Genomic DNA, 15,671 nt, shown 5'->3' with positions numbered 1-15,671 from the left:
ATAAACTCCTGCTGAGCCCAGATGGAGTAGATTTGGTTCAGTGCCCATATAAATCCATCTCTTTTCAAGAATTGGAGGCTGGTTTATACCTCTTCGTATGTTACAGACATACAACCGGTCCATCAGCTTCACTTCCACAAAGCATAACTTAATTTGCAACCCGCCCAGGCATGAAATGGGCAGCCATAATAATAAAAATGTGTCAATCGGGATGCTTTGATCCAGAGCTGATTAGAACTTGGTTTTGTGGTTGTATATATTGCTGTAGCGTCAGTTCTTAGTAGTTGGACCAGGACATTGTGAAGCCACCCAGATGGAAGGTACAACACAATGACACAACTTCAGAGGCTTTAAAAGTATGGAAGATGCTTACTTTCATCTTTGATTCCTCCCTGCCCCCCAAGCTAATCAAGTCCCCCTTTTTTTCCCAATAAATTTTTTATTTTTATTCTTTAAACATCTAAGTGAACAATGTGATTCCAGATTGTAACATACATACACAATCATACATTTCAGCTTTCTTATCTACTTTCATATCATACTACCATTTTTCTTTTAATAGGTTTTGTCACTTCATGTTATTTCATTCATCATTTCCAGAAAAAAAAATCCATCCTAAAATATATTGTCCAATATCCCCTTTCATTGTCAATTCAATCTTGCCACCTATTTTTATTTTATATGTTCTCCCCATTTTATTCCCTTAAACCTAATATATAACATTTTTTTTAAAAAAAAAACCTAGTGTCAAAAAAGCCATTTTAGTTGCTATATCTATATATTAACAGCAATGATCTTCTATTTATTATATATGCATATATTTCTTTTCCCCCTCCAATCGAGTTCCACATAGTATTCTTTCCCTATTACATAATAAATCTTATATTTATTCCAAAAACACATAACAATTTTATATTTCCCATTTTATTTCCATTTAACCAATTGTAAACATGAATAACACTATTATACGTTTTAAATTTCCATTCACCCCCCCTTCTGAAAGAGCTATATTCGAGCCACATTTTTCCCCCCACAACTAAGAAAAACCTGAGTTCCCCCTTGGATAAACTACACAAATGAACATATTTATTTGGCCAAATGACAGGAATAACTGCCCTCCATGGGGGGGTTTGGCCAGGAAATCCCTATGCCCTATCATCCAACCCCTCCTCCAAAACTTTGCAAAGTTAAGTGTAGACTTCAAATTCTTGAACTCTTCTTCAGTTGGGGATTCCGGGAGTTGGAAGTTCTCACCCCTTAAAATCCCCAAGCTAACAAAACACCTCCCTCATTTTAATTCTTAAATTTAATTTAATTTAAGCCTTACTCTTCTCTACCGTTGGGGGCGCTCTGTTAGAATTAGGAGCGGGGGGGGGCGGTCATCATGCATAAGTTTGGGATGCATGTTAAAGAGCATCATTTTGTTCCCAAGAGGATCACATCAAGCGCTACTCCCCCTACACTGCAGGGTTCCCAATGCAATTCCCTGAGAACCGAGTCCACCCCTCACCTTAACAGAGGAGCAGTTCAGCATTGCCCTTTCCCGGAACGGATGGGGATTGTAGTCCAAGCACCTTTTTGCAAAAAGGAGGCTGCCCAGCCTGCCCTCCCAACTCGTTGTATTCCTAACGCGGAGGAGTCCCAGCCCCAGCCGGCCGGCGCCTCAAGGCAAGCCGAACGAAACCGAAACTGTTTGCGTGCCTGAAACTCCCTTTGAGTGATACTTACCTCTTCGGCTCCAAAGGCTTTGCCTTCCTGCGTTCTGCGCATGCGCCTTCCTACCAACTCAGGGTGCCGAGAGGTTCGAAGGAGAGCTCTACGCATGCGCCGCTTCGGGAACGAGGCCACCAAAACAGGGAGAGAGAAAGAGAGAGGAAAAAAAAAAAAAAACGACAGTCGGCCCGGGGATCCTGGAGTGACGTCACGGCGTTCTGACTCCGCGAGGCGCGTCTGCTTCTGCAAGCGAAGCGCCGAGGGTGCAAAGCCGGGCAGGTGGGTTGCAAGCTCGGGACTGGGTGGGTGGGCTGGAAATAGGGAGGTCCGATGAATTGGGGAAGGGTCCTTGGTTTTTGCAAAGGCCTAGACTGGGGGAGAAGGACCTGCCTGGGTGGGCGAAGCTCTGGGTTGCCAGGGGGAGAGATTGGCACGGGGTAGAGGCCGGGGGTGGGGGCGGGTATAGGGAAGTGGGAAGAGGTGGGGGAGATGGGTCTTGGGGTGGGGGTGGGGGGAAGGGAAAGCTTGCAGAGGTGGGGGAACAGCTTGGAGGGGGCTTCCGGGGGCGCCCCCATGTCAAAGAAGGGGGACAGTTTGTTCTTCCAAGGACGAATTTGCAAAGAGGACAAAAAGCAGAAGTTTGCCCCAAAAGGCTGTTTGAAAGCAGCTTTAAACCCTTGACCCACCTTCATTGGTGATGGGAAGTTCTGTGGGCATCATGGTGACATCACACAGCATGCCTGACAGTGAGTGATGCATCCCCCATAAATTAGTAGCAGGTAAATTAGTGTTTACATGTTTTGCTCCTATCAGTCTTGGCCAGCTTAGGTGAGGATAAAGACCTGTGGGTTTTGTCCAAAACATTTAGAAGGCACCAAGCTGTCCTCTCTTGGCCCTGTCTCCTTCAACTGTCCAACAGATGATGATGTTAGTTGCGAAGTTGTGTCCAACTCATTGTGACCCCATGGACAACATTCCTCCAGGCCTTCCTGGCCTCTACCATCTTCTTGCGTCCATTGAAGCTCACGCTGACTGCTTCCATGACTCCATCCAGCTCCCTCCTTCTCTGCTGTCCCCTTCTTCTTCTTTTGCCCTCCACCGTTCCCAGCATTGGGCTGTTCTCCAGGGAGTCGTTCCTTCTCATGAGGTGGCCAAAGACTTTGAGTTTCATCTTCAGGATCTGGCCTTCTAAAGAGCAGCCGGGGTTGATCTCCTCTAGGACTGACTGGTTGGATCGCCTTGCACTCCAAGGGACTCGCAGGAGACAACTGATGTTATGCCCTGATAAATATTCAGCTTTTTTATGGTGCCACCAAAACATTTTTGAGAAGATATGTGTGTGTCCATGAGAAACAGAAGAGATCCCTTAAACCTCTGTCTACAACTTCACCAAAGCTTCTTTTGAAGGTGGAACCAATCGAGCTGAAAGGAGGAGATGGAAGTCTTGTTGGTTGATGCCCATGGTGTCCTCAAGAAGTTTGGACGGACATCTAGTCTTGAAGAGCAGGAAGGAGGTCGAGAAGGCCCAAGCATGTTAAAAAGTTCAAGCTAACTGTGTCTGAGATGATGTGTCTAGAACAATAGTAGATATCCTTCATCATTTGAAGCTTGGATGGCACCTGCTAGAGAAGTTCTAGAGCAGGGGTCTTCAAACTTGACAGCTTTAAGTTGTGGACTTCGCTCCCAGAATTCCTCCTCCAGTCATGTTAGCTCAGGAACTCTGGGAGTTGAAGTCCATAAGTCTTAAACTTGCCAAGTTTGAAGACCCTTGTTCTAGAGTTTCTAGCACAGAGAAGGTTGGACTTAGAAGTCACCCCCAACTTCTAATTCTAGCTTCTACAAGCAAATCTAATTTTCTTTTCTGTTAACTTGGATAGCTGTTTTTTGTTGTTTTTTTCCCTCTGTAGTGGTACCTCTGTACCCATCGTTCATTGGTCCCTGGCGGTGTGATGAGTACCAAACAAAATTTTCCCATAAGAAACAATACAGTGAGTCACAAGGCAGCCAACACCGACAAGTTCTAGCTTGTGGGTTGAGTACCAAACAAATAATGAGTTCCAGGACAAAATTTTCACCTCAAATTTGATGAGGTTCAAAGCAGTTGAGTACCACGTGTTTCCTTTTCTAGTTGTTGTGGCTGTTTTGGGCATCCTTAATTTTTTCTGTAAAACTTATTGAGATAAACACACAAAAATATTTTTAGGTAAATAAGCTCCCAAGTTGTTTTCCATGGGAGAGACAGGCGAGAAAGAGATAACCTGGTGTTGGATCTCCTTATTCTCCTACAGAGGTAGAAGAATTGCAGCCCGATTTCTACTATGCCTGGATTGATGTTATTTGGCCGGCGTTGGGCTATCGGCAGTGATGACTTTGTCTTCCCTGGAGCCTTTGAATTGTTCATCAGAGTGACCTGGTAAGATGTCTGCTCTCAGAAGTAGACATAGCAGCTCGGTTCCTGTAGATGTTTGAGTCTCCAATTTGGAAAGAGATCCATCTTGTGATGGGCACCTAATTGTGGTTGAACGTTGGCCTTTTCTCCCCTTTTTTTCATACCCACCTTAAACGTTTCCCTGGAAAACAAAAAAGGGAGAGAATTCCCAGCCGCAATCCAGAATGACCTAACACTGTCACCAGTATGCCCAGTGGTAGTCTTCCAGAATTCAGGAAGCTGAATTGCAGTCTTCAGACTTGGCCAAGACTCTATGCATAATAGAAAGGAGAATGACTTGCTCAACCACTTTCAGGATGGATCTCATTTCTTGGACTGTTTTTGTGGCTGCTTACAGTGGAGACCTCAACAATGGAGGCCTTAGGAGTCATTGTGCTTTTGTGAAACCCTTTGTGGATCTACGCTAGGTTAAACTAGGTTGAAAGTAGCTTCATCTTCTAAGAAGACAAGACTTCTGCTGAGAATGTTCGGGGTGATAAAGTCCTTTCTTTTCTTTCTTTCTCCTTTCCTTTTTCTTCCTTCTTTCTATTTCTTTCTATTTCCTTCCTTCCTTTTTCTTTCTCTCTTTCTCCTTTCTCTCTCCTTCCTTCTTTCTTTCTTTTTCTTTCTTTCTTTCTTTTTCTTTCTTTCTTTCCTCAGGTGGATTGGAATTTTGGTTTTGTATTCCATACACAAAGGACAATTCAACTGCAGCGGAGGAGGCCTGCTGAATAACTACCTTCTCATCCTCCTTATCCTGTTGGCATTCATCATAGCTGCTTTGTCATCTATTACATACACCAGCATGCAAGGTAATTTGTCTACTTCATTAGCTTATGGATTTAAAAAAAAAACCCATTGTGATTTCTTTATTGGCCAAGTGTGATTGGACACACAAGGAATTTGTCTTCGGTGCATAAGCTCTCTGTACATCAAAGAAAAGATATATTTGTCAAGAGTCATCAGGTGCAACACTCAATAATAGTCATAGGGTACAATAAGCAATCAAATCATACGAGGGAACAGTAAATATAAATCGTTAGGATGCAAGTGACAAAGTTACTTTTTTCTAGTCTGTAAGTTGAATGACTTTTTTTTTTCCAGGAACCATTTCTAACCCCGGGCCACGAAAATCTCTTCCGAAACTCCTGTACATCCGTCTGGCTCTTTACATCCCAGAGCTGGTCTGGGTTGTGGTTGGAACTGTGTGGATAGCTGACAAGCAAGTAAACTGTGAAAGAGCTATGATCGACGCCATTTTTGGGACTGTTATTGTCAGGTGAGGAGGCTGTTTCACGTTGTGCTATTAGATGGGGTGGTGGTGGTCTGGATATGGTATCCTAAATTTCAGGAAATTTCTCCTTAGGCCTAGGTTGCTTCTCTCCTTGTTTAGTTTTCATCCATTGCTCCTTGTCCTGCCCTCAGGTGCTTTGGAGAATAGCTTGACTCCCCTTTCTTTGTGGCAGTGCCACCACGTCACCCCTACTCCTCCTTTTCATTACACTAGACATACCCCATAGACATCCACCGTAGAGTATGAGGCCTTGAGTTCCTACTTCAAGTGCCATCATGTTTTGGCAAGAGAGCTTTGGCGGAAAGCTTTAAGAGCTGCAAGAGTTCCAGGCCGTGAGACCTCCTAGGTCCGTGATGGCGAACCTATGGCACGCGTGCCACAAGTGGCACACAGAGCCATTTGTTGCTGGCACGCAAGCTGCAGGCAAACTTAACCTCACTGCGCATGCGCGTGCGCCTCACAACTGATTTGTTTCGGTTGGTTTGAGGCCTATAATTTGGCCTGAAAAGCCTTGCAGAGGCTTTTTGCAAGCCTCTGGGAGGCCGAAAAAGGCCTCAAACCAACCGAAAAAAATCAGTTGTGAGGCGCAGTGCAGGTAAGGGGATGGCGGTGGGGGGGATTGCACGTGCATATGCAGGGGGCATGGGAAGGGGGGGCTCCATTGCATTCTGGGTGCTGGCATGCGAGTACGTGCGTGCTAGTGCACGTGCAATTTTTGACACAGGAGCCCCAAAAAGGTTAGCCACCACTGTCCTAGGTTTTTATGGCATTTCTCCTCTGTTCTTCACCTCAGCTGGGTGATAATGGTCTTCACGCTGGTGGCTGTTTTCATTTTCTTTGACCCTCTTGGGAGGAAGACGGTCTACCTGGCTGACTATGCCAGTCGCAACCTGGAGAGCAGCCAGTCCGAGCAGCTGTTCTGCAACATCAAGAAGAGGGCCACACGCGTCTGGGAGAAGAGAATCCGGTTGTTGTGTTGTTGCATTGTGCAAAACGACGATCACCGCGTGGCTTTTACGAGCATCGCCGAGCTTTTCCGTTCCTACTTCTCGGTAAGAGGAGAATATAGAATGGAATATAGAGTAGAGTAGAATATAAATAGAAATAGAAATAGAAATAGAAATAGAAATAGTATAGTATAGTATAGTATAGTATAGTATAGTATAGTATAGTATAGTATAAAATAGAATAAAATAGAATAAAATAGAATATAGAATGGAATATAGAGTAGAATTAGAATTAGAATAGAATAGGATAGAATAGAATAGAATAGAATAGAATAGAATAGAATAGAATAGAATAGAATAGAATACTTTATTGGCCAAGTATGATTGGACAAACAAGGAATTTGTCTTTGGTGCAAATGCTCTCAGTGTACATAAAAGAAAAGATACATTCATCAAGAGTCAAGAATCATCAGGTACGACACTTAATGATAGTCACAGGGTACAATAAGCAATCAAATCATACTAGGAAACAGTCAATATAAATCGTAAGGATACATGTGACAAAGTTACAGTCACAAGTGGGAGGTGATGGGTGATAGGAACAATGAGAAGATTAATAGTATCATTCTCTGATAAGAACGTGCCTTGCCAAGAACACTAGATAAAGTTGCCAAGAAATATTTGAAACACAAAGAGTCTCCAAACACCAACCAAGATACTCCGAACATCCACAAGGCTTGAGTGCAAAAATTTCTTTGCTTCCTGCAAAGGACTCCAGTTTCTCAGCTGGTTTTTAATCTCTTAAGGGAGGGACCATTACCTTGCAGCCTTACTCCCGAGTCGCCTGTGCTGCTGCAGCTGCTCTTTCCTTCGAGCAGCCCTACGTGCATGTACACTGGGCACAGGCTCCTCAGGGAACTCTTCCTCACTACTGCCAGCCTCCACAATCTCCAAAGGCAGCACTCCACTCCCTGGATGGTCCTGGCCCCATCCCTGCATCACACGCAGGCCCCTCATCTGAGTCCTCCCTCTCCGAGACCTCAACCTTCCACACCTGCGGTTGGCAAACCACAACAAATCCAGCACTGGAAAAGTACTCTGTGGTTTTTAATTTGCCTAGAGGGAAAAAGAAATCAAATCGTAAAAATAAGCAAAGGAAGGCAAAGAAGAAAGGCAGATTGTTTAGCCCTGAGCATTTTTGAGCATCAGGGAGCAAACAACTATGCAAACCCCCTGACTTTTTCCGCTTGACTTTCTGGTCTTCCAGGTAAATCCAGAAGGATTTGTCCTCTGCCCCTCTCTCTCTCTCTCTCTCTCTGCAGGACACCGACTTAGTGCCGAGCGACATAGCAGCAGGCCTGACTCTCCTCCACCAGCAGCAAGATAAGGTCGAAAATTCAAAAGACCCCGACGAAGTTTTAATTCAGCCCCCGTCGCCTCCCGCAGTAAGCCTCTCACACCAGTGGTGGGATTCAAATTTTTTTACTACCGGTTCTGTGGGCGTGACTTGGTGGGTGTGGTGTGGCTTGGTGGCCGTGGCTTGGTGGATGTGGCAGGGGGAGGATACTGCAAAATCCCCCTTCCCTCCCCCACCACCCCACTAACCTGCTTTCCAGCTCCGTTCTCCTGTGAAGGTCAACCAAAGAAGACCCAGCCAATCAGCTAGGACTCAGGAGGCGGAGAATAGAGGGGGCGGGGCCAGTCAGAGGCAGGATTTCTAGTTCTCCAAACTACTCAAAATTTCTGCTACCGGTTCTCCAGAACTGGTCAGAACTGGCTGAATACCACCTCTGTCTCGTACCCATTACAAGGCAGGTTGGCTCCGGTGCCGTTTTGTAGCTGCACACACCGCCTGAGCATGACTAAAGCCCAAATAGTCCTCGAGTTATGACTGGTGACTTGGCGACCATTTGAAATTATGAGAGATCTCTTTTTGACCTACTTAGGACCCAGTTTTGAAGTTCCAACAGTTTTTCTATTTTTTATTTTATTTTATTATTATTTTATTCATTTTCTTTTATTATTTTATTCATTTTTTATTATTTTATTCATTTTATTTTAGATCTTTTAGATTATTTTATTTTATTAGATTTTCTTTTATTATTTTATCTCTTGTTATTTTTGCAGTATCCTTCCCCTGCCACGCCCACCAAGCCACCCCACGCCCACAGAACCAGTAGTAAAAAATTTTTGAATCCCACCACTGTCTCATTCACTTAACGACTGCAGCATTTGTTTAATGACTCTGCAAAAAAGTTGTAAAAATTGTCTTTTTCACAGGGAAACGATTTGGAGGTTGAATTAGAGAATGCGGCTCATTATATGAAGTTTGCAGTGGCTGCGTACGGCTGGCCCTACTATGTCCTCATGAACCCTTTCACTGGTCTCTGTAAACTGAGAGGCTTCTGGTAGGTTGACTTCACCTTTTTAAAAAGCAGAATGTGTGGAAATTGACAAGGTTTGCATGTGACATAAACATAGAGTAAACGGGTTGGAGAATTGTAAAACTGGGAATGTGTGTGAAAGGTAACGTTTGATCACAGAATCCTTAATTTTAAATTACCTTTTCTAATGTTTCAAAATTTTGTTTTAATTTTTAAATAATGGTAATGTTTTCAAAAATTTAATTTCAAGTCGTTTCTTAAAACCAGCTTGTTCTATAGTTTTAAAACTTTGAAATTATCCTTCTGTGCTGCTTAGCACAAGTGACCTCCTTGCTCTGTTATAATCCCAAAGGTGCTTTTTTCAGGAGGCAACTGGACTTTCTTGGTTTTTCCCTTGAAGACGTTTCACTTCTCATCCAAGAGGCTTCTTCAGTTCTGATTGAAGATTCTTGGATGAGAAGCGAAAAGTCTTCAAAGAAAAACCAGAAAGTCCACTTGGCTTTTGAAAAAAGCACCTTTGGGACAACCATGACTTGGATGACTGAGAATCTCCATAGAAACAGCTATAACATTTCCAATATCGTATTACTTTTTTATAAAGAATGATTATAGCATTATTATACAATAAAAATTGCATGTTTGTGTAGATTTAGGTTGGTATACTAACCTAAATCTATATTTATACTATGGTATAGATAGCATCTTAGAAAATGAAAAAAAAACTAATATAAAACCAGACATGGAAAAAAAAGAAGGAAAGTAGAAATGATCAAAAGAAAAATATCGGAATAATTCAATATATCTAGACAATATTAGAACAGAACATGAGCATAACATGAAAACCAGGAGTCTGAGCTGAAATCACCTGGTCTCCAGGTAATCCTTGACTAACTGCTATAATTTAGTATATTTAATACGCTTCTACCGGCCTCATTATAAGACTTATGTGCTTGAATGCAAGTCTGATGCACTGAATTTGTATAGCTTTTAAAGTTTGTAATGGAATCTGTATTCTAAAAATGTGACATGGAAAAATATAACCGTTCTCTTTTTCTTTTTTAATAGTTTTAGTTTTATTTCCAAAGTTAAAATACAAACTTCAAGATAAGTTAAAAAAAAGAAGGGATATAACTGTTCTCTCTTTTTAAAATATGTTTTTTGTTTTATTTCCAAAGTTAAAATGCAAACTCCAAGATAAGTAAAAGAAGGGATGTAACTGTTCTCTCTTTTTAAAATATGTTTTTTTATTTCCAAAGTTAAAATGCAAACTCCAAGATAAACAAAAAGAAAGGGAACAATTATAAAACTAAGCTAAACAACACAAAGCAAAATAAAAATGTGTATGAGAACAAAAGAACAAACACACCCACGGATTGTGTCCTCCCCTCTAATTGAATCCTGATAAATACTGTATATTTCAACAATAATAGAAATCTAGCCATTCTCAACTCTTTTTTTCGTTTTCTTTCTTTCTGGATTTCTTAGTTGCAGAAACAGCGCGGCGCAGACGGAAATCATCGGGAGCGATTACCTTAACATGCACTTTGGTTCCATCCTGCAGATCACGGGGCTGCAAAACAGAGATTTCATCCACATCAGCTTTCACAATAAAGTAAGCTGTTTGAAGACATCTCTGAGTCTACCTTTCAAAGTTTAGTTCTTGGGAAAGATTTTTCCATTTAGGGTGGCCTGATCATGAAGGAAACCTGTATGAGATTTTATAAGAGGGGCAGAGATGGGTATTCAGCAGGTTCTGACTGGTTTTGGAGAACCGGTAGTGGAAATTTTAAGTAGTTCGGAGAACTGGCCAATCCCACCTCTGGCTGGCCCCGCCCCCATCTATTCTCCGCCTCCCGAGTCCCAGCTGATTGGCTGAGTCTTCTTTGGTTGCCCTGCACTAGGAGAAAGGAGCTGGAAAGCAGGTTAGTGGGGTGGGGAGGGAATGGAGAGTTTGCAGTAGCCTTCCCCTGCCACGCCCACCAAGCCACACCACACTACACCCACCAAGCCACACCCACAGAATTGGTAGTAAAAAATTTTTGAATCCCACCACTGAGCAGGGGTCAAGTTGGATCTAAAACTGCTTTGGAAAAACGAAGATTTAGAAGGTTCCCACTGCTAAATGTGATAATTGGGAGGAGAAGACATGACTTCGAAATGTCAAAAGATCTCCTTTGGAACTGGAGATTTCCGTTGAGGTCTGGTTTAGTTGAGGCTCCTGTCGCTTAAGATTGAATTGGCCTTATGGAATCTGTAAGGTGCTGCCCTGGATCAGGGGGCAGTGAATGCTGTGAGTGGTTTTTGTAAAAGGACACTGGCCCATGTGAAGGGTGGCATATCTTGGCAGGCTAGTTGAGAGCTTAGCAATTCATTAAATCAAATTAGTTAAATTTAGTATATAACATGAAGGCAAATCTCACCAGCTTCTAGCATTGATGATACTACCTATTTTGGATCATGAAATGTCTGCAAGCTCAAGAGAGCATTAAGGACCCCACAGTCTTTTTTTTTCTCTCTTTCTCCTCCTCCTCCCCCCAAACCCCCCACTCCCTTCTAGCACTGATGACGTTCCCTAGTTGGGTCATGAAATATCTGCAAGAAAACAACCAAGCTCAGAGAGCATCAAGGACCACACAATTCAACCCTGAGCTACAACTATTCTCTTCTGTCCTAGACAGGGTTAACGGTTGGCAGATGATCCTCTTCGGTGTTGGATGGAAAATCAAAAGAGGCCAACCTTAAAAGAACCCTTGTTCTTCTGCTGCTTGTGCTTTCAGATTTTTGAGATTCCTTTCTTCGTGGCCCTGGATCACCAAAAAGAAGCTATCGTGGTAGCTGTGAGAGGAACTTTATCGTGTGAGGTAATCTCTACGTGGCTCACGTGGTACTGCGATGGAATACACTTTTGCTTATGGAATCTTTTCAAAGTTTGGCGAGAACCCAAAAAGTGATTAGCTCCGTGATGGCGAACCTATGGCATGCGTGCCACAGGTGGCACGCAGAGCCATTTGTGCAGGCATTTGAGCCTCAGCCAAACTTACCTGCACTGCACGTGCGAATGTCTCCCAGCTGATTTTTGGCTTGTTTGACGCTGTTTTCACCCTCCTGGAGGCTCATGGGAAGCCTCTGCAGTCTCGGGAGGCCGAAAAACAGGCTCGTTTCATCACTTCCTGTATTTCTGGAAATACCGGAAGTGATGAAACGGGCCTGTTTTTCGGCCTCCCAAGGCTGTAGAGGCTTCCCCTGAGCATCTGGGAGGCCGAAAAAGGCCTCAAACGGGCCGAAAATCAGCTATGAGGCACGTGAATGTGCAGTGCAGGTAAGCAGGGGGATCGCGCGCATTGCCTTCTGGGTAATTTTTGGCACAGGAGCCCAAAAAGATTAGCCACCACTGGATTAGCTCAAATTTGCTTTGTGAACCTAAGTCGGTCAGAATATGCCCCTCTTATCAGCTGTGACAATCTTTTTTTTCTGCATAAAGTTTTTTACTTTATAACATAAAAAAATTCTATTTTCAATTAAACAGTGTATCGCCTGGGAACAAGTAGTTTTAGGAAATAATAATCAAAATGTTTTCCACAATGTTCATTACATTGATATTAATTCTATAATCATGATCATTATCATATTTGCTTATCCATTTAAACAAACCTCCCTTGTTTCATTGGTCCTTTTTCTCATATTTCCATGTTTCTAACTTCTGTTTTTGTCAGCTAACCATTGATAAAATAAATCCCATGTCGAGAAGTATTCAGTTTGTTCCTTTTTCCTTAATTATAAGTGTTAAATCTATTCATTTCTGCACATCCTGATTTTTTTTTTATCACATTTTCATCTGTAGAGATCTCTTCACTTTTCCATCATTGTGCAAATGCAATTCTGGCTGCAGTTAATACATGTAAAATCAAATATGTATTTCCCTTCACTATACTTATCTGGTAAAATACCCAACAAAATATTTCTGGCTTTAAATCAATAGGTTGCTTTTATCATTTTTTCCAGCCAAAGTAATACTGCGACAATAATCTTGATGCCTCTGACAGCCTAAAGAAAATTCATTTCCTGTTTTATATTTTTTTCCCCTTCACTCAGGATGTCCTAACAGACCTTTCAGCAGATTGTGAAAGCTTAACTCTTGAAGATGTCCTAGAAAATGGTCTGGTCCATAAGGTTGGTAAATACTTTTAGGACTGTTACTGGTCTGATCGTCACAGAAAGGCCTTTTTTATTATTTTATTTTATTTCTTTTGTTATTTTATTTTATTTCTTTTATATTTTATTTTATATTTTTTTTTATATTTTTAGTTTATTTTATCTCTTGTATTTTATTTTATTTATTTTATTATTTTATTTCTTTTATATTTTATATTTATTATTTTATATCTTATTTTATCTCTTACTTCATTTTATTTTTTTCTTATTTTTTTTATTTCTTTTATATTTTCTTTTATATTTCTTTTATTATTTTTTTATCTTTTATTGCATTTATTTCATTGTATTATTTTATTTTATTATTATTATATTATTTATTAAATTTTTGGCTAGTTGCCTGCTGTTGTTTTGATGTATTTCTTCCATGCCACGGTCCTGGACTCAATTAGAAATCTTTAAGCCCACCAATTTTTTTTTACCACCAATAAGCTGAGGTTGTTAGGTGAGTCATGCCGTCGTTAAGCAAATCTGACTTTCTCCATTGACTTTGTTTGTTGGAAACCGGCTGGGAAGCTTGCAAACAGCAATCCCGTGATCTGGGGATGCTGCAGCCATCATAAATACACGCTCATTGGGAAGCAGCCGAATTCGGATCATGTGACTGTAGGGATCATGTGACAGGAAATGCCGCAATTGTCACATGCGTGAAGATCAGTTGTCGGTCACTTTTTTCAGTGTTGTTGCAAGTTTGGTCACTACACAAACGACTGTAAGTTGAGGGCTATCTGTAGTAACATCAACGCCACTCAGTAGTAGAATGTGGAGTAATAATGAATGGACTAGTAGTAGGCTGTACTTCTAGTAAGTTGTGGGATGGGAAATGTGATGACCCGGGGCGTGGCACAAAGGCAACACAGTCAGATAATCAATAAGAGCCTTTATTATCTCCAACTTTGCCCCCAATGTCCAGGTTACCTTCTGGCTGGAGAAAAACTTTGTCAGGGACAGTCTTTAAGTGGAGGAAATTCAGTCCAAAACATGGTCAACACAAACTGTAACTTAAAGTCCAAGCAAGCCAAACTGAAGTAATTAGTTTAGCAGGGCAGGAGCAAGAATTTCAGACTTGACAGCATAGTAAAACTCACACAGGAAAACACCAGGAACACAGATACGTCACAACAACATAGAATAAAGTCACATTTGCTCCCAGCAGCCTACCGCACACAGCCTGCCTTTCTTACCGTCTTCCCAGATGTGACTAATGAAGGGAATCGGGGCCCTTTCCTCCCCCATAAGCCACGCAACCCACCTTGCTCTCTTCTCCGTTCCTCCCTGTGTGCCCTAGGATGAAGAGGGGATGGGTCTGGGTCTTCCTCCGAATTCCGTCTTTCTTGTTCTACCTCTCCCCTGCTCTGCCTAGCTGGACATTGTCCTTCCCCAGCCTTCTCCAAAGCCAACGGAGCCGCATTCCCATTCCCTGTCAGCTGTCCGTCTTCTTCCTCGGATTCAGACTCTGACAGGGGCACGACAGGAAGGTAGTTGAGGAAGCTAGCTTTATTGCAGGTAGTAACTGACAACAAATTCATGTAGGGATGGTTTGAACTTACCAGCAGTATTGCCGACAAGCAAGATGAATGGGAAAAGACGGATTGAATACCCACGTGATTCACGTAAGCAGTGGTGATTCACTTAACAACCACAGCAAAGATGTAAAATGGGGCATGATTCAATAACTGCCTTGCTTTAGTGACTGAAATTTTGATCCCAGTTGTGTTTGTGAGTGGGAAACGACCTGTATTCGCAAACGGCGTGTTAACCAGTGCTGATAACTCCTTATCATTTTCCCTTCTAGGGGATAACTCAGGCTGCCAATTATATTTATAGAAGGCTGATAAACGATGGGATTTTGAACCAGGCGCTCAGCATCGCACCCGTAAGTTGTGGCCTTTGGACTCTGTTCTGCTTCTGATGTGGCAGCCGAGTGTTCTGACCCGGCTCCCCAAACGCAACAAACCCTCTGACGTTGACTCAAAAGATTCCTTTACTTGGAGCGCCAGTAGCCCCAAAAGTTTTATCTTACAGGCTAACAAGTCCAGCCAGAAGTTGAATAGTTGTCTGACGCATCTATTCACCTCCATCCCCTGCCTTTTAGTCCCAGAGTCCCAGAGCCAGATTTGAGTCAGTGGATTCCATGTCCAGACAGGGGCGCTTCCACCATGGACCGTACCACGAGAGAACCTGCTTATGCGGTTCATCTGCCATTGAAGATATTTCCCACGTCTTGTTCCACTGCCAAATATATGCCCCCATTAGGCTTAAATATTTATCATTTCTACTGGAAAGAACAGCCCATTGGGAATCAAACCACAGATTGTTATATTTCCTCCGGGCCTCTAATGGACACATCATCTGTAGGGACTGCTAAGTTTATAATCAAGGCAGCGGTCCTAAGAACCCAATATCTTGAACAAATTGGTGTATCCTGCAAGGGTGATCTATTATCCGATTTTTGACTCCCTGGTTTTCCACGTATGTTTTTATGAATGTATTCTTATATTATCTGTATTTTGTCTTGTTATATATTTATGTTATGCTATTGATAAGGTCTTATGACTATTCAATAAACCCCTTACCACTATTCCCAGAGTTAGCTTCACTAGCAGCAGCGACTCTTCCGTCCCAAGGACCAGCCCACAGATTTCCACTGCTCTCCTCTCCTCTGCCATCTGTGCATTTGTGTGTCAGGCACTGGG

General features: G+C 42.3%; 1 protein-coding gene across 1 annotated transcript in view; it reads left to right on the top strand.

Annotated features, from left to right (window-relative positions):
- The first annotated feature begins 1,786 nt into the window (after positions 1–1,786).
- DAGLB (diacylglycerol lipase beta) overlaps positions 1,787–15,671 on the top strand; it is a 22,059-nt gene continuing 8,174 nt past the window's right edge. The window contains exons 1-11 of the mRNA XM_026704288.2: positions 1,787–1,992; positions 4,002–4,126; positions 4,802–4,953; positions 5,246–5,420; positions 6,229–6,487; positions 7,705–7,827; positions 8,663–8,790; positions 10,252–10,378; positions 11,544–11,627; positions 12,859–12,936; positions 14,771–14,851. Of these exons, the coding sequence (XP_026560073.1) occupies positions 4,032–4,126; positions 4,802–4,953; positions 5,246–5,420; positions 6,229–6,487; positions 7,705–7,827; positions 8,663–8,790; positions 10,252–10,378; positions 11,544–11,627; positions 12,859–12,936; positions 14,771–14,851 (1,302 nt within the window). The 5' untranslated portion in view covers positions 1,787–1,992; positions 4,002–4,031. The remainder of the gene's footprint in view (positions 1,993–4,001; positions 4,127–4,801; positions 4,954–5,245; positions 5,421–6,228; positions 6,488–7,704; positions 7,828–8,662; positions 8,791–10,251; positions 10,379–11,543; positions 11,628–12,858; positions 12,937–14,770; positions 14,852–15,671) is intronic.

Source organism: Pseudonaja textilis, chromosome 14 (assembly GCF_049901715.1).
Source record: "Pseudonaja textilis isolate UNSWEBS1 chromosome 14, rPseTex1.2, whole genome shotgun sequence".
Classification (NCBI taxonomy): Eukaryota; Metazoa; Chordata; class Lepidosauria; order Squamata; family Elapidae; genus Pseudonaja; species Pseudonaja textilis.
The sequence above is the reverse complement of the archived record's forward strand: the minus strand, read 5'-3'. Positions and strand labels throughout refer to the sequence as shown.